The 24,092-nt window shown below is 46.0% G+C and overlaps 1 protein-coding gene across 3 annotated transcripts in view; it reads right to left on the bottom strand.

Annotated features, from left to right (window-relative positions):
* Positions 1 to 24,092, bottom strand: part of MYO5B (myosin VB) — a 374,136-nt gene that overhangs the window by 124,448 nt on the left and 225,596 nt on the right. For all 3 annotated transcript variants that reach the window (XM_058438377.1, XM_058438378.1, XM_058438376.1), the window contains exons 10-14: positions 21,969 to 22,234; positions 10,614 to 10,695; positions 9,929 to 10,069; positions 1,569 to 1,691; positions 509 to 592 (exon numbers count right to left, since the gene is read on the bottom strand). In XM_058438377.1, coding sequence (XP_058294360.1) covers positions 509 to 592; positions 1,569 to 1,691; positions 9,929 to 10,069; positions 10,614 to 10,695; positions 21,969 to 22,234 — 696 coding nt within the window. The remainder of the gene's footprint in view (positions 1 to 508; positions 593 to 1,568; positions 1,692 to 9,928; positions 10,070 to 10,613; positions 10,696 to 21,968; positions 22,235 to 24,092) is intronic.

Below are 24,092 nucleotides of genomic sequence, written 5' to 3'. Positions count from 1 at the left end.
GTGTTCCTTAAATACCACCTTCTATTCCATTAAGTTTCTGCTTATAGAGAGGTTCTATAGACTGCTGAACAAATTAAATGCAGACACTAGATGTGATGGGGTTTAAATAATCTTACATCTGCAGGCAGGAGATGGAGGACAGATGACATGATGGACACCAGCTACATTTCCATCACTGTGCTCACCGTCCTCTCTCTTCCTGTCACCTCCCATGCTCCCCTATCCCCTCTATTAGCAGGCATCTTTCCCAGTTTTCTCCCCCTACCCCTAAACTCCTTGCTTTCTTCCCTCCATCAGGCCATACTAAAGTGTTTTCAGACAAGATCGGACACATTCACAGTGGTATGGCCATTCAAGTGTTTTCATACTGAAATGACCAACAAACCCCTTGGCCTCCTCCCTGCCCAGCATCTCTGTCTTTCCACCCCAAAGGGGTTGCATCACCACTCCCTGTCCAGCACTGGCCGTGGGCATTCCTGCCCCACTCCCCACTTCTGATACTCTTTACCTTGCTGGCCTTCAGGATATTGATCTGCTCTTCATACACCGTGTCTCTGTTTTTCTCCAGAAAACCATCAGAGAGGTACTCCACCTGGGGCCACAGCAACCAGAGAGAGACACAGTCGTTAGTGCTTCAGCAGTTTCTCAACCACTTTCATCTCATCCACGTAGCATTTTTTGAAAACTGCTGTGAGTAGATAAGAAACCCACAGATGTTTCCACTTAAAATGCAAACCCAATAAATGGTCAAGATTTACATACAGGGAACTGAGTATTCATTTTGTGGAAGAAATTGTTTTAAAGGGGGTTCCCATAATAAAAGGTTTCTTTAGGGCTCTATAAATGCAGCTTCTCACCCACACCTCAGACCCAATGAATCAATCTGTATTTTAACAAGACCCTAGGTGATTCATACACACATTGCAATTTAAGAAACACTGGCTAGTGCATAGCAAACAGAAATCCACTTAGAAAAATTCTATGCATGCACCAGCTACTGAGAAAGCAGCCCCCTGAAGAGCAGCTACACCGGCTCCAGGTAAGAAGCCAAACCATTCAGTACTTTGTTTTCAGCCCTCCCTTCTCTCTCAAGCTCCATGAGGGTAGATTCTTAACTGCTTTAGAGTCTATATATATATATATATGTGTGTGTGTGTGTGTGTGTGTGTGTGTGTGTATAGACTATAGATATACAGACATATGTGTGTGTATGTATATATATATACATATATACACACACATATATATACACACACATATATATACACACACATATATATACATGTGTATATATATATATATACATGTGTATATATATATATATATGTGCATATATATATATATGAATGACTGGGCAACTATAGCACCCCCTGTGAAGTTATGCCTTGTGGTAAGCTTGGTATCCCCTAGAAGTAGAGGGGTGAGTAAAAGAGGATGGAAGGGGAACCAGCTGAGGCTTCAAGCCATTTGAATTCGGAAGGGACAGCCTTCTCTCTAGGTCTAGAGCCCATTGAGTCTACTTAGAGAGGGGCCAAGGGAATACCCAAGCCAACAGAGAGGAGAGCCACCTTGTCTGCAAAGTGGACGATGATGAAGGCCGTGTTGGACATGCGGGGCTTCTGGAAGTGCTGGCTGCTGGAATGCCGGTCATAGAGCTTCTGAGCCCAGTTCTGGTCAGTTCCTTTGGGGACCTGCAGAACCACAAGATAGGAAAGAGTGCTTTGTGAAGAGGAAGAAGGAAGCCCTGGGTTGCAGCAGAGGGATGGGATCAGTAGGCTGGCTCTGTGAGGTTGATTCAGCCCTCGAACCAGGACCTTAACTGGACGGTGCAAAGAATGATTCAACCATACATGTTCAGGATCCAGCCACAGCATGCCCTCATCCCGTGTGGGCTGGCTCCCGTGGGACCTGTGGGAGCAGCTGAGCCTGCTGGTTGGCAGACACTGGAAGTGCTAGGGAGGATGAGGGTGAAAGCCAAGGTCATAGGAGCAGTCACAGCCCACAGGACCACCTGAAGGTACTTCCCTGCAACTGGGGCTGTGACATCAGCATCACAAACACATCCACCTGCAGTGCCAAGCTCACCTACTCACCCAGGTGAACTCCTGCCACAGGAAAGCCTACCTTCCCTCCCTAAACTCACCTAAATACCACTGTCCAGGTCGGGCTCAAGTCTGTCCTTTCCTGACCATTGTTGATCTCGCTTCTCTCTTCTTTGGAATTCCTCACAATCAAGCTCTTACACGTGCCCTAGCATATTGTGCACCCCTGAGTTTTGGGTTTCATCACTACAAACTGTAAGTTTGTTGTGATCAAGGACTGGCTGTGCCTTACGTTGTTTATGTGTCCCTGAAAGAACTTAGAACTGGGCTCTGGCCATGCAGTAGGAACTAAGTACCTAATGAGTGTTCTACATGGTGCTAATCTCTGCATCTCTCACTGTCTAAAGTCAGACTTAGAGGTTCCACTGCATTAAGAATTCTGAAGGGCAGCCCCTTTCAATATCTTTACGGATGGCTTTAAAATTAAAAAGCATCTTACTTCATTGAAAATGTAACAGAGTCACTGTAACCACCACTCAAATTGTCAAGGATGACAGCAACTCTTCCAGTGGGAAGGTGCTCCCTCCTCTGTCATACCTGGTCATCGCTGCACACACCTACTGACCAGAATCAATCCAGTCCTCAGTGCAGGTCACTAACTGACCTGCCCTTCTTTGGTTTAGATTGCATATTTGGATCAGGAAGGGTTGAAGGTGACCCTTGCACTAGCCATTTACAAAGGGATTTTTATGGTAAACTAATAAAATCTGCACCATAAAGAAAATGCTTACATACTTGGGAACCAATTTCTTTCTTTTTTTTTTTGATGATTTTTTTTAAAATTATATTTTAGGTTTTAGGGTACATGTGCACAATGTGCAGGTTTGTTACATATGTATCCATGTGCCATGTTGATTTCCTGCACCCATTAACTCGTCATTTAGCATTAGGTATATCTCCTAATGCTGTCCCTCCCCCCTCCCCCAACCCCACAACAGTCCCCGGAGTGTGATGTTCCCCTTCCTGTGTCCATGAGTTCTCATTGTTCAATTCCCACCTATGAGTGAGAACATGCGGTGTTTGGTTTTTTGTCCTTGCGATAGTTTACTGAGAATGATGTTTTCCAGTTTCATCCATGTCCCTACAAAGGACATGAACTCATCATTTTTTATTGCTGCATGGTATTCCATGGTGTATATGTGCCACATTTTCTTAATCCAGTCTATCGTTGTTGGACATTTGGGTTGGGAACCAATTTCTTAAATCCTTTGTAAGCAAACTGATTTTGCTCAAGATTCATTTTGGCATAACTAATATTGAATACTCAATGCTAAGCACCATAGGAAATTCAAGAAAAGAAAACTATCTTGAAGGAGGCTATTAATTGTACTGGGCAGACAATAAAATATATTTAATTCAGCACTTTCTATATATACTGTTTTATATTTGTCTCCAAGCATTCTGTGTTTAGAACCACCAGGTGTGAAGGAAGGAGGGGTCTTCCCAGTATGGCTGTTAGGACCGGGTGGGACAGAGGATGGGCACAATAGGGACCTAGAAGGACCGGCAAAACTGGGGCAGACAGAACCATGGTGGGAAGCCCACATAGGCAAACATGTAAAATTGGCTAGGAAGAAAATCATCTTGCCTTGGAGATGAAATTGGACTTCTGTGAGAAGACTCCATAATCCTACGTATTCACTAATTCAGATTGGCATGAATTAATAAGCAGAGGAAACCAACAACCAAGGTCAAGTGTATACATATTTTCTGACAAGGATCAGTCTCTCCTTTCACTGCCCACCCCACCTCCAACTAAAAATAAGGACCGGCAGGAATTAACAACGATCAAGGGTCTCAGATGATACTCACAGCTAGTGCCCACAGTGCTTATTGTTTGCCAGGCCATTTTCTACACATTGTAGATATATCAACTCATTTAACCCTCATACAATTATGTCAGCTAGGTGCTATGTTTGTAAACATTTTAGAGAGAAGGAAATGGAGACAGAGAGGTTAAGTAACTTGCCAAGATCACATAATGGGGAAGTATCAGGTTGGTGCAAAAGTAATTGTGGCTTTTGCCATTAAATACCAGAGCTGGTGTTTCAAGCAGGACAAGTTAACTCTTCCTGCCTGACGACAGAGTTGTAAAGGCTGCCACAAAAGCAGAACAAGGTAGAAGGTGCTTATCTCCAGAAATCTTTCCATAGAAATAGATTTTAAACAGCCACAGGAGAAAGAAAAAAAATCTTATATTTTGATAACTTCTGGGTCATGGATATCAGTAGCTCCATAATATGCAGCTGAACTGAATCCTTTAAAAAGGAAATCCACATACTGCTTATATGAACTTCTTTCTGCTCTTCTCAAAGCAATGCAGAGACCACTGAGCCAGAAGCCGGGACTATAGCTCGGTCCTTGTCTAGGCAGGTTCTGTCCCTCAGAGGCCTAAATCCCTCTGACCCTGTGGTACTGGCCACTGATCACATCAAAAAGTAAAGGTCCCATCTGTATTAAATGCCCAGAATAGGCAAATCCATACAGAAAGAAAGTAGATTAGTGGTTGCCTGGGGCTGGAGGGGGGCAATGGGGAGTAGCTGCTAAAGGGCTGTTTTATGGGGTGATGAAAATGTTCTGAAATTGACTGTAGTTGGTAATGGATGCACAACTTTGTAAACGTACTAAAAACCACCAAATTGTATACTTTAAATGGGTGAATTGTATGGTATGTCAATTATATCTCATTAAAGCTGTTAAAAATACATTAGACCTGATTCCACTCCTTGCTAGTAAAATAAAATAGCAAAAAGAAAAAAAAGCAGGCATGGCAGTGGGGGAGTGCAAGTTCTGGGCTCCCAAAGCCCTTCTCAATGTTCCCTGTGGAACTCTGAACAGAAACTGTACTCTCTATCACAGACGTTGCCATCGCTGGCCTGGGACATCTGAGGCCAAAGCCAGCCCCCAACAAAGCTGCTTATAGGAGCTGACTTTTAAGGACCCCAAGGCCAACCAGGCGCAATGGCTCACACCTGTAATCCCAGCACTTTGGGAGGCCGAGGTGGGAGGATGGCTTGAGTCCAAGAAGTTCAAGATCAGCCTGGGCAACAACACAGGGAGACCTCATCTCTACAAAAAACTTAAAAATTAGCCAGGCATGGTGGCACTTGCCTGTAGCCCCAGCTACTGGGGAGACTAAGGCAGGAGGATCGCTTGAGCCTAGTAGGTGGGGGCCGCAGGGAGAGCTGTGATGACACCACTGTACTCCAGCCTGGGTGACAGAACACAACACTGTCTCAAAACAAAACAAAAAAAGCCGGAAAAAAAAAAACAGACCCCAAGGTCAGTTTTTCCATATCTGCTTCTTTTCTCGTCCCTGTCTTCCTGGGCCACTGGCACCAACCTTCCTCGTCACTCACTGTCTCCTTCCATTCCATACTTCATGCCTTGTACCCCTGCTGACCTCTCAAATCATTGTACCATAAATACCTCTGGATCCCCAGCCTCTTTAAGGAGTACCCTCTGGCCCCTCCCCTTTTTGCCATCACAGAAGCCCAGCTGGGCCCCCCAGGACTCTGCAGTCCTCACTGCTCTCTGGAACGGAGGCAGCTCCTTCCTCCTCACCTGCCAGCCACCCCCAGTGCCACTTCCAGGCCTTTATTTTTCACCTTTACAAAATACCCCTCTGCATGCTCAGCAAAACATTAATTCTAGATGAATCCAACTACCCATTCTCTCCTTACCCATACCTGGGTGGCTGGATGAGACCACACATCAACTCATCTTCCTTTAAGCAAGCCCTGCCATTATGCTTTTATACAAGTACTGCAGCCAAAAAATAAAACTGAATTTCACTCGGAGAATCACTTCTATGGATTAAGACACTGTTCCTAGATCTAAGCAGGAAGTTGATCTCAACAACTCCTAAACCCCAATTTATGGTCTTTAACCTCAGCCAAACAATCTGCACACTCTGCAATTTCTCTTTCTGTTTACTGGGCAGCCATTCTCACCTTCCTCCATTCTCTTCAAGCTTCTGACCCTGCTGCCTCTCAGCAGATGCCTCATCTCTTCCTTCATGGGGAAATATAGGCTGTCAAGCAGGAAATCCCAAATTCCTGCTCTAACGTGCAGAAACTCATCTGCACCCACAGCCATCCCACCTTTCTGTCCTTCTCATGGAAGAAAGGCCTCCCTCCTGGCTGGCCTTCCATCCATCCACCCCTGCCTCCTGGAGGGCCTCAGTCCACCCAAGCCCATGTTCCTCTCTCGCGCCGCTTCCTTTTCACAGCCAAGCCTCTGAGTTCAAACTTGCCATCTCCACTGCCCCACCTCCTACTCTCCTCAAATTACTGAAATTAGGCTTCTGTCCCAACAACTCCCTTGGAAGGAAGTCCTCCACCCAAGGGACTCATGGAGGCCCTCACCCTGCTGAGCTCCTGGAGGCCCTGGTTCCCTCCCACCTGGCCTACCATATGGCCTCATGGTGCTGCCCCCTCCAGGCTCTCCCCACCTCAGCTTGCACACAGTCTGGGAGACCTGCTGATCTGATCATTCACATCTGACCCCCTCTCCCCTGCTTCCCCCCCATGGGCTGATACCTAGAGCCTTCAGGGTGAAGCCCAAATGCCTGCTCAGGGTGGAAATGGCTTCTCATTCTCCCATGGTCCCTACTTTCCAACCTTACCTGCCCCCACCAGGAGTTCCAGACAAATCAGATCATTTCAAGTTCTCCAAGTGTGACATTCCCTTCACCTGGAATGCCCCCTCCTCATCTGACTTCGCTTGGGAATGCTCTCCCCACGAAGCTCTTCCTTCTGTCATTTCCTCCACAGTGTTTCCAGTTCTTTGTCATCAAAGATGACACTTCAGTGCTTGCCTGACCCTCTCAAGAAGTGCTGACATCTGAAAAGCAGGGACTCAGTGCACTATTCCATGAACATGTGGTTCCTCGTGTGAATGAATACATAAATGTGGCAAGGGCACTTCACCTCCCTCCATCACAGGAGTCACACCTCTACATGAAAGCGCTAGACAAGGAAACCTTTGGGGCCACTTCTTAAGAAACCATAATCCCCTGATCTGAATACACAGTAAACCCTCCTGACAGCAGGCTGGGCCAGGTGAGGAAACAGGGGGCGGGGGACACTGGCGTCCCCACTGACTGAGCTGATTTCACTCCACAGTCCTGAGTGATTTCCTTTCTTCCAGGAAACAGAGAATCCTCAGGGCACAGGGCAGAGCCTGCCGCCCCACTCAGACCTGCTGTTGATTGCTCCAACACCTCCAACCTGAGACAGCGCCTGGGTTTCACTCACTAGAATTGCTTCCAGGGTTCAAGGTTGCCTGTTCCTCTGAGAGAAAGTGGACTGATGAATGGGAAGAGGATATTAGGAAATCCCAACCCAAATAGGGCTTAGAAGGCAGCAGGGGCTGGTGGGCACCTACTTCCCACCCGCCACCAGACATCTTTGGAGAGTCTTGTTAAGAGCAGCCTGGAAATTAACATTTCTGACACTCAAACACCGGCTTGGGTAATGGAGGAACAATTTTAGTCTGTGGCTTGTTTGGGGCCTGTCTGCAAAGAGGCTTTTCCACCTCAGGTGGTTTAATACCCAGGTCCAGTCTGCACTCTCCTCTGCAGCTGTGGCACCAGTCACAGGCCCTGGGGAGCACTCCCTGCATGCTCCCCCTTTAAACCCACAGCCACCCCATCTCCACACTTCTTATTTAAACCCCAGCTCGCTACCCTGCCTGCCACTGCACAGCCTCCCCAAGAAAAGTGATTTTCCCACAGGCTGCTTCTGCACCATGAGTCCAATCCTTCATCTGACTTTATGTCCTGTCACATGGGGTCACAGAACTCAACTGTTCACAGTGCAATGTATTATTCGCTCTCACCCTGCAAAGTATCTGAGAGACAGGGAGGAAAGGACGTGTCTGAGGCTGCTTCCACAGCCCAACAGGATCCTTCCCAAGAGGCACCGAGTTGCCCAGCCACAGCAACTCCAGGGGATTCCCTAACCTCCTCAGGCTCAGAGACATGGGTGCTTCCAGGCCCCACTATGTTTTAAAGTCAGGTTCATTGCAGAATAATTTCCATGCAGTAAAATGCACCCTTTCACTGAAGCGTACAGTTCAGTGAGTTTTGACAAATGTAATAACACCTGTTGGCTTAAAATCCACCTGTTACTGATGCTCTATCAGACTATGCTAAATCATCCTGAATTCCCAGAACAATTAAACCTGTTACCAAAAGTCTCCACATTGTGGACTTTTGTCTTATTCCTTAATGTGGTGTTCAACTCATCTCCTTGGCCACCAATGTGAGTTTACACATGTCACATCCACAGTACCACCCAGTGTCTTGACATGTCTAGCCCCCACCAGCCTGATTGGCAGGAAACCCAGGCTTTCCACAAACCTGTGTAGGACAAACTGCCTACTCCATGTGCCCTGAGAACTGTGTACGACCTTCACCTTCACCACTTGGGAGGAGAGTGAAAAGCCAGGGTCCTCCTTGAGTACTGGTCCCAGGGAGCCACACCAGCTTAGCATCCCAGATGCCTGGGTTGGACACAGGACATGGTGCTGCCTTTAGCTTCAGGGGTATGGAGCTGGAGGAGACGGTCACTGATGGGAATCTCAAAAGAGACTGGGGAAAAGGAGCATGACCTTGGTTGAGTTTGGGAAGGGAGGTGGTGGTAGTGGATGCTGAAACCAAGAAAATAAAAGTAAGTCATGAACAACAGGATGGCCTAGGCTGTGATTTCAGCCATTTAGCCAATGCTACTCAATCTAGGGACAATTGTTTTATCTTTACTGCTACCTCTCAGGTTAGGCAAGCCTGGACAAACACTTGTTACACTGAGAGATTATCTCTGCTTGGATACTGATTCTGAGGATGAAGCCCACATCTCTAGTGAAATGCTAAAAACCTTCAGGAGGCAAAAAATATATATATATATATATATATGCAAGCTGTAGAATTGGTACATTTTTCTCTGTCTTCTACTGTTTCCCTTTCATTTTCAAAGGCAACAAAACTAGGAGAGGAAGGAAGGAAACACCTCCTACCAAACCATCAAGCCACATTTAAGCCTTTACAGGCAAGATGTGGGAGAGCAGAAAGTAAAAGTAAGTGGGTTCTTTCCCTTGCAATAGCAAGAATCATGTGGCTTTTACACCTGTTGATTAGTGTTTCCATCCCTGGAGGAACTGGTATATATTTACCCCTTTTAGCAATCAATCACTCAACTGGGAGAGATTTTGCAGATTAGATGCAACCCCTATCATCAAGCAGGAAACCAGAGGCTAAAGAAGTTAGGTAATTGATAAAACCCAGATCCTCTAAACCTTACCCTCCCAGTGCTGCCAGGCACTCTCCAATCTGACAAGTCAGCACTGACTCTGTCTCACCAGGTACAGCCCCTCAGAAACCAGATGGGGAAATCTATGAATTTCACCTGCCACCATGCCATGCAGCTCTATCACTCACAAGCCATCTGACCTGGCATTAGTGATCCCAGACTTCAGTCTTCACTCCCTAGGGATGCCCATTAGATGCTGCAGTTCTTCTCTTGGCACCTAGGCCACCTGGGACATCAAGTCCAAACCACCATCATATCATGCCAACCCATACCACCCAGGCTCCCCCAAGAGAGGCACCTGTTTACCAGTGTAGCAACACCTGCCAGTCACATTAAACATATTGCCTTCTAGCACACAGAATGGTACACGCTTCTAGTATGCAGCATGCCAACGCTTCTTCCAGCACACTGAAGGCCAGCTGATCACAGATGAAATTCCACCTTTGAGATCTTATGTGATTCCCCTGTACCACATCCCTACCCTAGAACTGAACTAATTTGCATCATCAGTTTTACCTTACATTCTTCATCCAACAGGTCCAAGATACCCAGCTTGGCTTCGATGAGGTCGATACAAGGTTGGTTATCATAAAAATCAATCAGGGTCCAAGGGATCTGTTCCTTCATGTATTCTTCTTGCTCCAGTTTGAAAACATGCTAGGGCAAGTAAAAAGGTCACATGAGTGAACTGCAGGCACACCTTAACATTCACCTCCCCCACGGGCTCAGGGAGTTCTGGGTACTGGAGGACAGCAGAGAACTGCCAGATACGGTTTGGATGCTAAGTCATAGTTATGACTGCAGAAAAGCAAAGCACAGTTAGGCGATTCCTCATGCCTGGGTGAACACTTCCTGGGGGCACTTTAACAATCACCTGAGTTGCCGTATTCCCATTCAATCATAGGAAGCCCCATATCTGGCTTCCTGTTGCTTAAATACCCTAGACACCTAGGCTCAGAGGAATGGGAGTCAAAGCCAAAGACAGGATCATTTCCCCTCTCAGCACAGTTGCCCCCATTCAATTCTCCCTCCTGAGCAGTAGAAAGCCCCTTCCAAAAGCTGGAAGTACCACCAGGAAAACCAAGGGATATCAGAACACAGCCAGGGCCCATCCACCTCAGAGGAAGAGAAGTAGCCTGGCTGTCCCTCCCAGAGGAGTCTCCCCCATCCTGGTACCCCCAGGTCTAGAAACCAAGCCTACCGAGTTGAACTGCTGCTGGAGCTTTTCATTTGCGTAGTTGATACAGAACTGCTCAAAGCTGTTTACCTCAAATGTCTCAAACCTACAGAATGGAAAGAGAAGATAAGAGACATCTCCTTTCAACAAAGGAATCACTGGGACTTCAACAAAGCTGCTCTGACCCAGATCTCCCCCAACGCCACCACAGAATCCCCATTGTCTCATCTTGTGTTCAGAGAGACCACTGTTGCAGATGTTAGCACCACACAGAGCCTAATTAAAGAACATATGTCTATTTTCAAAACTAGAAAAAATAATGACAGCAGGAAAATTTTGGAAAAGAAAGTTTAAAAAAGAAAGTCAGCAATGATTCTATCATTCATATTGACCACCAGTTATATCTTGGTGAGTTTCCTTTTAGGAATTTTGCATTTTTGAAAAAAGTCAGAACTATGTAACGTCTTACTTATTTAATTTTATTTATTTATTTATTTTGAGACAGGGTCTGACTCTGTCACCCAGGCTGGAGTGCAGAGGCACAATCTTGGCTCACTGCAACCTCTGCCTCCCAGTCTCAAGGGATCCTCCCACCTCAGCCTCCCGAGTAGCTGGGACTACAGGGACACGCCACCACACCGAGCTGATTTTTCTACTTTTTTGTAGAGACAAGGTTTTGCCATGTTGTTCAAGCTGATCTCGAACTCCTGGGCTCAAGTGATCCACCCACCTCAGCCTCCCACAGTGCCGGGACCACAGGCGTGAGCCACCACACCTGGCCTTACCTTCTATTATTATCATTTAACATTCCATTGAAAACACTTCCCCACACCACTGTTCTGAAGGCATCAGTTTTAACATCTGTCTCATCAACCACTGTATAGATCAGGGCCGTGGTCTACACTTGGGAATTGCAATGGTGTCCAGGTGAGGGGACAGGTGGTGCTGAAATTCAGTCAGCCCCCTCCCAAGCCTCAGAGGGGTGTGTTCCATCCAGAGGGGACACCTTTTCTCAATTCACACAGGTGCCCATGAGCTGGCAATGGCCCCCATAGAGATGCATCATCATTTAACCACACCCCCATTGGGAACATTTTGGTTGTTTTCTCAGTTGTTAGCTGCTATTAGTTTTGTGACAAATTCTTTGAATTCATAATTCTTTCCTTAGGATGCTATCCTAGAGAAATTACCATGTCAAACAGTACCACTTTTCTTAAAAGGTAGAAGCAAATTAACTCCTGGAAAGGTGGAACTAATGTATGTTATGACCCCAGCTCCAACCTCACAATGTACGAAAGTACCTTGTTCTTCTAATACTGGTTAACAGTATTTTGTTTTAATCATCTTTATTGAGTTAGCCTTTACACACAGTAAAATACACCAATTTTAAGTGTATATTTTCATGCATTTTTCTTAAATTTTTTTTCTCAACATCTGTTGATGGGTGATGCATTTTTGATAGAGAATTTTTAGATTGAGATGTTCTGTGAATATTCAAACACAGATGGAGGACATTTTCATCACCTGGAAAATCTCCCCATGCTCCATTCGGGTCAGCCTCCAGTGTTCTCCCCATCTAGTCCTGCCCCTCTTCACTGGAAGTCTGGGAATGGTAGTGTATCACAGCTCTTTGGTCAACTGTGTAATGTTAGCTTTTTAAAGTCTTTGGTTCCTTGGAACATAAAAAGTCTGAATTTTAACTTATCATTACTACAGCTCAACATTTTTCTGTGTGACTGTACTAGTCATTGTACTTCGTGAATTGTCTGATGCTTGATCAATTTTGTTGGATTTTAACTTTAAAAATGGACTTATTTGAGCACTTTGTATCTTAGAATATCAACACTATCATTCATTGCTTAACTCCAACGTGTGCAATATGGCCCAATCTTTGGGCAGGGGAAGATGGAACCGGTAGAGGGGAGGATGGGGGTCATGATGCGCAGCGTAGTGAGCAGAGGCAGGGGTCCTCCCCGCAGGCCATGCTGGCTACGCCAAGGGGTCTGGAATTTACCAGGCGGCAGCAGAGAGATTCTGAAGGATGTCAAGTTAAGAACTGACAATCTCACCTGCACCTTAGAGACGGGCAGGAGAACAACTGCGAGCCGGGGGAGGGTGTACAAGCCTGGAGGCACGAAGGTGAGCAAGGTAGTTCTTACTACAGTAGGAAGCCAGAAAGATCCAGTCAGGGCCTGACGTACGCTGCTGGTGGCCAACCAATAGAAAGGTTCTGGACATAAAGGAAGATGTGGATGAGAGGGCCTCAAATGACCAACTGGATGTGCAGATACGACCCAGGCAACAGGATGGATGTGGTCACACTCACCATGCTGGCAACATTATACATACATTGGCAGCTTTAGCTACAAATGCTTGCAGCCCACCTTGTATGCTCCACAGCAGCATCAGGCTGAGGGGTGAGAAGGGCAGAAGCCTATGCAGAAGAGATGGACATTTTCTACCTCTTCTCATTCACACACACTTTTCACACAAACACACTTCTTCTCATTCACACACGCACGCACCTCTTCTCATTCTATACCGCCCAATGCACCAGATGGGCGGCAGTGGCCCCGCTAATGAGAGCCCGCAGAACACTAAGCCCAAGTGCTCCACAAGTTCTGAGTAATGCCCCCAGCAGCCAAGAGTTAGGGTTTATTATTAATCCCATCCTGTGGCTGAAGAAACTCATGGGCAGGGAGACTGAATAAGCTGTGCTGCCCAAGGCCAGAGAGTCGGTAGGCAGAAAGGCAGTGTATGAACCCAGACAGTCTGATTTCTGAGACCACAGTCTTAATTCAGAGAGGAGGAAAAGTTTCATGAAAAAGGAACAACAGATGAGGTGGAAGGGCTGTGAATATGGAGGATGATGTCCTAGAAGGAGGTATTTGAGCTCATGGTGAATGGGAAAGGGCCAGTAATACCAACGAGGTAACAGCAATGGACACAGGCTCCATTCAGCCCACTCCATGTCTCTACCCTTTCCATTCTTCAGTACAACTAAATTTTCTCAGTGTCATACAAAATGTCATGCAAGCCCTTCCAAATAGAGCATAGTCCCTCAGTACCACCCCAGAGAGAAATGTTGCAGCTGGCCCTGGTCGGGGCTGAGGATGGTGATGATGGAGAGATAGCACCTATGCAGAGGGACCACCACAGATAGAGGCATCAGACACCCAAAGGGGCCGGGCCGGTGCCCAGAATGCATCAGGCTTCTCCCTCCCTAGTGCTCACCTCCCCCATCAAGGTATAAAACACGGAGGAGTAGGAATTCATTTAGAGATTAAATGAGTCGACTGCTTGGAGACAAACCACATTAAAGCACAGTCTTTGGCCATGCCCACATGTGAGAAATAATTCTAGGTTGAAAAAACAAGATCAAAGATGTAAAGTGTATGCTGGGATGAAGGAGGCCACCCCGTGCACTCCAGACCAAGCAGGAGAAGCACTGTGTCTGACAGTCACTGCCTTGAATTGGGGCCCTTCCAGCCCAGATGATAGTCTTAAAGACTGAGCTACGTCCCTTAGAACCTTACTGCCTTCCCCGATCCTCCACCCTGAGAGAGGCTGCTGATGACAGCCAAGTCCCAGAGGAAATTCAATTAATAAAACCTAGGTGGGAGATAAAAGAGCCACCCCAGCATTTGGCCAGATAATAGCAATTGGGTGTGCTGGCAGAGCTGCGCTAAGCTCCACAGAGGATTTAAATATCTCCCACTTGTCATTTTCTAAAGGTTTACATTGGTAGCACTCCACAAAGAACATTCTCATTAATTTGAGATGGCCTGAAATTAGCTTGTAATTTTCCTATTTCTAAGATATTATCTGGTAACAATTCCTCTGCCATCTAGCATAATTACTTTAATGCCGGAGGCCCAGAAATGAATGAGGGGCTCGGGCAGCTTGGGGAAACATCTAAAATGACAGACCTCAGAAAGCCACAGTCAGGGAGATCGGGTAACTTTTCCTTTACAATGGAATTATATTTGTAGTAATTCCTCCCATCAACAGAGAAGACTTTTTAAAATAAACACAATGAATCAATTTATAGTTCACAACATTAAAGTGTCACAAAGAAATTTATATGCTGAAGAGAACTGAATTTCTCTTGTAAAATCAACGTTGAGAATATTTAAACCAGAATCCTTGGGCCGGAGGAAGGTCAAAACATAGAATAAGACTCGATGCTGAAATGTGGCATCTGGTCTCTCGATGGCACAATGATCACACTGTTTCAATTTCTATTTTCATAGTCGAAAACTATACAATTTCCTTCTCATTCTACCTTAAGTTCAGAGTGTAGTAAGGGCCACAGATGCCTCTACAAATAAGGTAGTGTCCGTTGGAAAGTGAAACTGCAATAAAAAGTCAATTAGTCACTAAGTTAATGATCAACCTCCTTGAACCTCTCACTCCATGACCTGGAGAGAGAACAGAGAGGCAGTGAGATGCTTTGAAGATTGGGAAACTCTACGTTCCCCTGGCACAGGTCAAAGGAACTAAAATCTCCTAGCTCAGCCTGGTCTTTCCAGTTTATAAAGCTCACTCTCCAGCATTCTGCCTTTGGTAGACCAAAAAGATATGGACTATAGGTTAGATACAGAGGATAGCTTCCAGGGAATGATTATTAGAAGTCACACAGAAAATATAATGTGGGGAAATTCTCCCTGGAGAAGCCTTTAAAAGCAGGGCCATCATGCATTGGTGTCAGAGAAATGATCCAGACATCCTTTCAAGGTCCCTTTCCATCTTGAAGCCTATAAAATCTCACAAGGCCACCCTGGGTCTGTCACAGAGGCCAACCCTTCTGATTGCTTTCCTGAACAACCTCGGGATGCTGGCTGCACCTTGGAATGGCAGGGCCTGCATCCTGCTCAGGTGCTTCTCTGTGCCTAGATGCCCCAACCCAGGACTAGTTTTTTAGAGAGAACACAATCCCAGGCACTGTTCACTCCCCAAGGTGAAGGTCAGTTATTCTTCTTGAGGACCTAAATCCACTCAGTTTGCCAAATGCTCCAATTCCCAGCTCGTCTTCAGGCCTGAAACTCCAACGCAGGACAGGAAGACACCCACTATATGGCGATCCTCTCCCAACCTAACAGCCAACTGTCCCAAACTATGAAGACTGCAAAGATGAGCAAGTCACAGTCCCTGCCCAGAAGAGCTACTGGGCAGATGATAGGAAATTAGTACATTAGAGCCTCCCCAAGGAATAGAAATTGTATGTGCTGTAGGCTTTTAAAAGACAATGAGGCCATAGTGTTCCCAAACCAAATGGAGGGTCGGGCTGCTTATTCTCGTGGCCCAATAACAAGATGCAGATGAGCTGGGGAGGAACAGAGTTTTTACTTTCTGCAACCAGTTACAGGGAGAAGGCCTGGAAATTATCGCCAGCCCAACTCAAAATCACAAAGTTTTCCAGAGCTTATATACCTTCTAAGCTATATGTCTACATGTAAGTGTGCATTCATCCAAAGACATAAGTGATTAACTTCTAACCTATAACTAAGATCTGAGTCTTGAAGACTTTCCTCTGGAGCTTCAGTAAATTTACTTAATCTAAATGGGTCCAGGTGCTGGGGTGATTACCCTTATCTTGTCTCCTGCTAAATCACGAAGGTTTGGGGAATTCCTTCAGGCCCCCCAGTAAAGTTGTTTCTAGAGGCCTGGGGAGTTTCTTCAGACCCCACAATAAAACTTGTTTAATCTTAAACAGGTCCTGTTAAGAATTCCTTCCTTATTTTGTCATGCTTTAAGGCCCAGGAAGGGCATAGGCAAGACTCTTGATGGGCTCTTGTTACATTCCAGCCTTTGTATGAGGGCACTGACTTTTTTAGCTTTTAATATTTAACTTAACCACTCAGCCAGTACTGAAAGAGTTGCTATAGAGGCCTGCGTTAGTGAGACCTGGTCTGCCACAATAGTGTGGGAGTACTGGCATGGACAGAGAGAAAATGGAACTTCATCTGAGCCTTGGAAGCACACAGTGGTGTCAGGCTCCAGGCACACTCCAAAGGGCCACCTCAGAACAATTCGGGAAGGTGGAGCCTGGCTTTAGAGCCCTCTTGAGCTATGAGGCTTTCCTAGGAGGCTGGGAGACTCCAGGGTGAAGCCAACAGCTTCCGATGATCTGCAAGGTTTGAGAACACTGTGGCCAGCCACGCATGTCCTCCCTGAAGAAGGCGTGTCCAGGGATCTTCTGGGCTGTCCAGGGCTGAGACACTGTCACAGGCTGAAGGGTTAATGCAATCACTGATTTCTCCCCTTCCATTTTCTGTGAAACCTTTTGATACTGGCTAGAGAGGAGATGGGTAGCCTCCAAATAACTATTGCAGCTTTGAGGTTATTTTTGTTTATTTTGGAGAGTGAGACCAAGAAAACTAAAGCAAAAGAATATTTTTCCCCACCAAACAAAGGTGAACAGTGGGTCTAAGAAGTTTACTTAAAATATGTTATTGTAGTCAACCTACAGAATGGGAGGAAATATTTGCAAATCATATTTTTGATAAAAGATTAATATCCAGAATAAGTAACAACTTGTAAATGAATATGTAAAACTCATTCCGCCTGCTCCCACACTGTGGAGTGTACTTTCATTTTCAATAAATCCCTTCATTCCTTCCTTGCTTTGTGCATTTTGTCCAATTCTTTGTTCGAGACACCAAGAACCTGGACACCCTCCACCGTTAACAACACAGTGCTGGGATTATAAGCATGAGCCACCACACCTGGCCTTAAAAGCATTTTTAAACATACCATTAAAGAGCACCGAATAGAGTTGGATGCTAATTTATTATTAGGAAGTACCACAAGAAAGTAACAGAGGACTGAGGAGGATATAAAATCCCAGGAAATCCTGTGTCCTGCTTCCTGGGGTCAAAACTTCCCTGCCTTCTACCCCATTCTCTCCCCAACTGTTCCTCAGCAGAACTCATGAATCTGCTACAGCCTGTGTTGCTCCCAGGCCAACTGTCCTCAGCAAGAATGGGCTGGCCATAGCCAAAGCCCTCTGCTACCTTGGCATCTTGAAGGCTGAAATCAAAGACAAGTAAATGTGTATTTTTCCCAAATTGAAGCCATTTATTTCTTGTTGCCTCAAGGAGAGGATAGGAACAAAGGATTAGAGACTCAAGGGGAGGAGAGGTATAAATGATTAGAGACTGCAATTAATCAGGCCTAGAGAGGCAAATGCAGGTTAATGCAACCTGGAAAGGGAATCCCAGCCAAAAGCTGCCAGGATCTCCGCTATTAATTTCCATGCCCTGCCTGGTCAAAAATACCCTGAAGGTGACTTCATAGATCCTTGGTTAAGGTGAAGAGCTCAGCTTGGGGTGGCTAAATTGCTCTGGGTACTGCCTGCTTTGCATTTTTTGTGGAGCTGGGACAGAGGAGCAAGATGTAGGGAAGCTTCCACCAGGCACTGGGGGTCTGGAACTGCTCAGAAAAGCCTTGGGGAAGGGCCTCTGCGCAGAGCACTCACCACAGTCATGGTGGAAGCAGCTGTGGCCCATGCTAATTTGTTTAGGAGCCCACAGCCTTTCTCCTCTACAAGCTAACTACGAGTCAGAACACACTGATGGGGAGAAATGTGTGTATACGATGCTGGCGTGTGTACTGCTTGCTTACAGAGAGAAGTGAGTGTGTATTCACTCTGGCTGTGAATTCTGTAGTAACATTTAACACATTTACAGGAAAAAGTGGAGTGGCTCATGTTTGGTACAGAATTCAGTTCATGAATGAACTTCACTGGCGGGCCAGAAATGCCCTAGATAGGCACTGCAGCTCATCTGGGGACAGTTATCCCAGTGGAAGAAATCAGTGGGGGGGCAAGGGGCAGAAGGGCAGTTCCACCCTCATTTCCTAGCTTTGCACATTTCTAACCTGAGAGGGAGGCAATGCCTCGTTCTTTTCCACTTCCTGGATGTGGCTGGCTGTATTCAGAAACATCCCAGTATTCTTTCTGTTCTCTCTGGACTCCACTTTTGCCACTCTTGCTCAAAAGAGACAAGGAGAAGTGAGAAAATCAAAGACATCAGGTCAGCCCCAGGGCATCATCCTCTATGGGTACTCAGGCATCCCCACACCTCCGCTAAGGAGTGAGACAATGGACAGATGGTCTTCTCCTCCAGGTTTGATGGCCAGGGATATGAATAGAAAACTCAAAAAATAAACAACGCTTGGGTTTTCTTATGCCACAGAGGATGAAAGGCTCCTTAGAATCACTTCCCATGGTCGTGAATAGAATAAAGCCTAATGACTGGAGTGAGTTTGAACTGGGAAGGAGGTGAGTAGAGAGGGCGAGAAGTGGGGCTGAGTGTTATGCCCACTTCCAGGTAACCAAGAAATGACCACATTAAAAAGCAAAAAAGGCAGGTTTGGTGGGTTTCTGGAAGGTATGTGAAGTCCAAGGGAAATAAGGCAGATAAGACACACTGTATGTCGAAAGGGGCAGATGACAGTAAACGGCTCACACACGCTATCCCAAGTCTCCACTCAGGGTTCTGTGTTGTTTTCTCCTAGACTAAGAAATGATGTCACTGACCTGACAGATTAGAAAGTACTTCCAGACTCAAGCCACCTGCTCTTCTGTTAATTTGTTGATTTTAATCTCCTAAGAGTTCTCCTAAGAGTTCATTACATACCCTCTTACCAGAAAGAGAGCCTGGGCCAGTCCACATTTGTAAAATTTCTTGGTGAATCAGACCACTGAGTAGCATTCACTTGCATATTTAGGACATGTATGTAAGTGCTTTCTTGGCAACCAATGGCCCAGGCACACAGCTAGCTTGTTCACTCTGAATTCCCTTGTATCTAACTTGTTATCCTTAACTCAGAGAGAGTGTGAACTCAGCACTGCATTGAGCTACAGAGGAGTAACTGTGCATGGGGACTTATTTCTCTCAAGAAGAGTCACTTTTAAAATACGACAACTTTGTAACAAAAAAAGTGAATTAGCTTCGGAGAAAGAATAAAGATTAAGAAAAAAAACAACATAGCATGTCCGGAAGAAAGCACAAAGGGAAGGAAAATTCCCAAGAATGGCCTTATGCTGATGGCCCTGTGTCGGGACACTGCCCTCATGGAAGAGCTGTCAGATGGTCTCAAAGGAGCCCGGAGGCCACTCTGAGATGAAGGAGACACAGGTGAGGAGTTGGCACTAGGAACAGGAGACCAAGTCCTCCAGGTTGCCACCCCATCCATGGAAAACTATTGTTTTCAAACCAGACAAGCCATTCTTGGGATCTATTTCTCCCCTTTGGGCAGTCACAGGATGTTAGAGAAAACAAACAATTACAATAATTAAATGGCAAATATAAACACAAAATCCCAGCTTGCACAAGCCGGGCTGACATCTGCGTACTCAGCAGCCCCAGGAGCCCAGCTCATGGAGGCCTCCTGAGAACAGCAAAAAACCCAGCGGAAGATCACAGGGAAGGGAGTAAGCAGGCTATTTAAATTCAAGGCAGTGTTAAGATGATATATAAATACAACAGAACTGAGGCATGGTATTTTATATAGCAGTAGTACGTAAATCATAAAATTTTTACATGCTATTGACGAGTCTGCATGCTAATCTTCCTAAATCGAAACCTCAGTAAAATTAGATCCTTCTACAAGTGGATTAAGGGAATTGGGTCAGCTTGGGTTTCCCCAGGTCTTACTTGGAAGGTAATACCGAAAGGTCAGTATTTTGGGATATCCAATTACCTGAAAATACTCAAAGTAGAGAGAACACCACAGAATTAATGATTGACAATGAGACTGGAAGTTCCCAGAGAGCACACTGTTCTACGCTCTCCCAAGAGCAACTACAAGGGCTGAGCGCAAGGCAGGCACTCGATGGACCAGAGGAGAAGGGGCCTGCCCGGGGTCATGCAGCTGAAGGCCTGGGGAGGATGCCTCTTCTCACCTCCCGCTCTCGGTGATTCTCCACTGTGTGCTCCTTATCAGCAAGGAGGTTTGCCTTCACACTCTGCTCCTTCCTCACATCTTGGTTGCACTCCTGTTCCCAAAGGTGCCTCCCTCACTTTCCATATTCTACCCCTGTTTATACGATCCAGTTCAAATCTTAGCTCCCACATAAATCTTTCCCGAATGTGCAAGCGTGTCCTCTCCAGCCTTGAAACCTGTACAGCACAAAGCATCCGAATCCTCAAATAGACCCTTCCACAATTTCTTCTGATGCCTCTTATGTTACTTAACTAGTGCATGAGACAACTCTTTAGCATGTTCCTGAGGCCTCTGTGATGTCAGAAATCACAAAGATTGTCTTTTTTCTCCGTAGCATGCAACATAGTTCAATTTGAAACCCAGGGATGAGCAACAGCATCAGAGATGTAATTAGCAGAGCCTGTCTCCGCACGGGGAAGTGGCCTCTTCTACAGGGGACTGGCCTTTATTCCAACCTCATCACAAGGTGAGTACCGGGTGAGTTCCAGCCTGCTAAGCAGTTGTTTGCACTAGAGTGTCACTGTTCTTATGATGCTTCACTTCTATGGATCTGAATTTCTATTTTAAGATGCCATGACTTCTATAATTTAAAGATCCAGGAGGATTTAGTCTATTGTTAGCTTAAAGAGGACAGGACATTGGTCAGAAAAGAAGTGCAAGGTAGCTTGCAACCCAGTTCGTGTTAACTTCAAACAAGGACCTAGAAAGAACCTCAAGGAGACTGTGGCTCAAAACCTCATTTGAAGCTATGAAATGAAAGACCAGAGAGGGGCTGTGATCTGTGGAGATTCACTCAGCTGGTTGGTGACAGTCTCCCGATGGCTAGGCAAGTACACTTTCACCACACCACAATGGCTCTCCCTGCCAAAAATAAAGTTACAAATAACAGTCCTTTCAATCAGGCTGGAATTCTGAAAGGAAGAGAAACCTCAGGAATGACCACACACAACACAAATCTGCACAGCACTGGACAAAATTATGGTATTAAAATAGCCACCTTGACTGTTACAGTCAATGAGGTCAAATGGTAGATTGAAATAAAACATTACTGAGACACAGAACTTGAATCTGAGTTCCATTTCTCACAGTAACTTGCAAAATCACATTGGGCAGGTCATTTCCCTCTCTTGGCCTCACTTTCTCAGGTGTAAAAACGGATGCTTACAGGGTTTCTCATTGGGGAACTCCTGGTGTTTTGACAGGTCCATTCTTGCTTGGGGACTGTTCCCTTACATTATAGACCACTAAGCCCCCCTGGCCTCAGGCCCCATCATTGTGTCAACTAATCAACTAAAAATGACCCAACACATTTTAAACTGCCCTAAGTTGAGAACCACCAGGAAGCTCTCCAAGACCCTGCTGGCTGTAAAGTACGAGCAGGAAGCCACTCCCAGGTAGCAGATAGAGTGAGACAGGCGGCAGGCCTACCCGTAGATGTCCAGGACCCCAATGAAGGAGTGCTGCTTGAGGGAGGTGTGTAGGGCCTTGTTGATGTGCTCCACAATCCAGCCGAACAGCTGGGCATAGATGTGCTTGGCCAGGGCGTTGCGCGCATTGATCACCTGCTGCAGGGACATGGTCTTGACATAGGTCTCCGAGGTGGTGACCAGCTTGCGATGACACAGCCAGTGCTCCATCTGACTGTGCTCCACCCCTAGCAGTTGGCAGAAGTTGCTTAGGTGTTCATCCTGGGGCTGTGGGAGATGGGGGAGATAGGTTCAGGAGGAGTGTGGGAGACAAGCCACCCCCCACCAATGTCTTCCACCCTCCTGCCCAGAGGGAAAACAAGCCAAACCCAAGGCCTCCCAGCCCTCCAGAATCCCAGCACATCCCCTGCTTCCAACCCAGCAGTCTCTCTCTCTCTCACACACACACAGACACACACACACACATGCACACACACACTGCTAAGTGAAGATGACAGAACCCATAAGAGAGCAATGCTCAAACTGATCATTCCACCTGCTAATGACCAAATTATAGGACTTTAAAAACCAAAACATTCTCCATCTTTCTTGTCCCCTCCCTCCATGCCAGGCTGCTGCTGAGTAACTGGTAAGAGGCGAGTCCCTGAGTGAAGGGAGCAGAAAGAGAATTGAGAGCTTATGACCATTCAATCCATTCGGAGTAACGAACAGATTCACACCAAATGCAGTTTGCATCTGCTGAGATATGCATGCAGTGCTTGACCCACAGCCCAGAAAGCAATTCTCTTTCTCTTAGAATTCCTCACTTACAGGCATTGCCTTTGACCCGCCCCATCTAACCAGCTGTATGCTCAGAAACAAGCCCCAGGCTCCTAAGGTGGAGGGGCCCTTTGAAGGCACTAGCCATGTCTCTCACTTAGAAGTCAGTTCCCTGCTCTGTAAAATAACACGATGGGCCAGATCAATGATTCTCTTCTGGGTGGGTAGCTTAAGTGAGAATCACCTTGAGGAGTTTTTGAAATTGTACTTGATACCAGTGAGTGGTTCAGATGTGCTGGGTGAGAGGCTGAAACGCAATGGACGATGTCACTCCCAGCACTGACCCTGCACTGTCCTATGCTTCCAAGCAGGCTCGCTTTCTTCTTAGCCTCGGTGATGCTAAAATCATAGAAACTGAACTTCTTTACCCGCAAGCAGCAAGTGTTTTAAGTATGTAAACAAAGTTCCTCAGCGTGGAAAGCTAAGATACATGGCAAACCCATGGACCACATCTTGACCTGGGAGGATCATCTGGAACACTTCCACTGATAATATCACACATGCTCAGAGCTGGAAAGAAACTGGAATTCCTCCAGTTTAGGACTCTTTTCCTACAGGCAAAAAGCTGAGCTGAGCCCCAGAGAGGTACAACTACTCAACCAGGCCCCCACACCACCCCCCCGCACAAGGCTTCTACCACTGTCCTGCCCGATGTATCTCCTGCCTACCCAGCTGCCTCTAGGGACTATGTGTGAGTCTTGACCCTCATCTACCCAAATACTAATCACATCACCTTACATTTGAGTCACTGGACAGCCACATTTCCCACAGGGTCTTGTCTTCTTTCACCCAAATGTACAAATTCCTTGGATAATCCTTGCAGCCCACTTGGGGCACTCTGAGAAAACCTGCTCATGTATTTGGTTATTCATTCTCTCACCTGTTATTCATTTCCTCATCTGAATCCACCTGGGAAAGCTGGTAGCCCAGCCTCAAGCCTACTGGAAAGCGTATTAACACTGAGGCTGAAAGGGAATCCTTCAGAACATGATGTGCCATCTCCTAATGGCCCTCAATTGCTTATGGGACTCATTTTCCGATGAGGCTGCCTTGTAGGATTTAAATGAGGGCTTAATGAAAATTAACACAGATAACTGTATTATTTCTCCTTTAACACCATATCCCCAGGCAATTTTTTCCTCCTACATATATTCAAAATCCATCTCCCCAAAACAGTTATAAAATAATAGAACGCCAGAATAATAGAATCCAAAATCACTAAGGCCAGTGTTTTTCCAATGTATGGTTTATGGAACAGTAGTTGCAAAGAACATTAGTTGGCTTTACTTAACAGAAGGAGAGGACT

Source organism: Hylobates moloch, unplaced genomic scaffold (assembly GCF_009828535.3).
Source record: "Hylobates moloch isolate HMO894 unplaced genomic scaffold, HMol_V3 SCAFFOLD_5, whole genome shotgun sequence".
In the NCBI taxonomy this organism is placed as follows: Eukaryota; Metazoa; Chordata; class Mammalia; order Primates; family Hylobatidae; genus Hylobates; species Hylobates moloch.
This window is presented reverse-complemented; position numbering and strand designations above follow the sequence as displayed.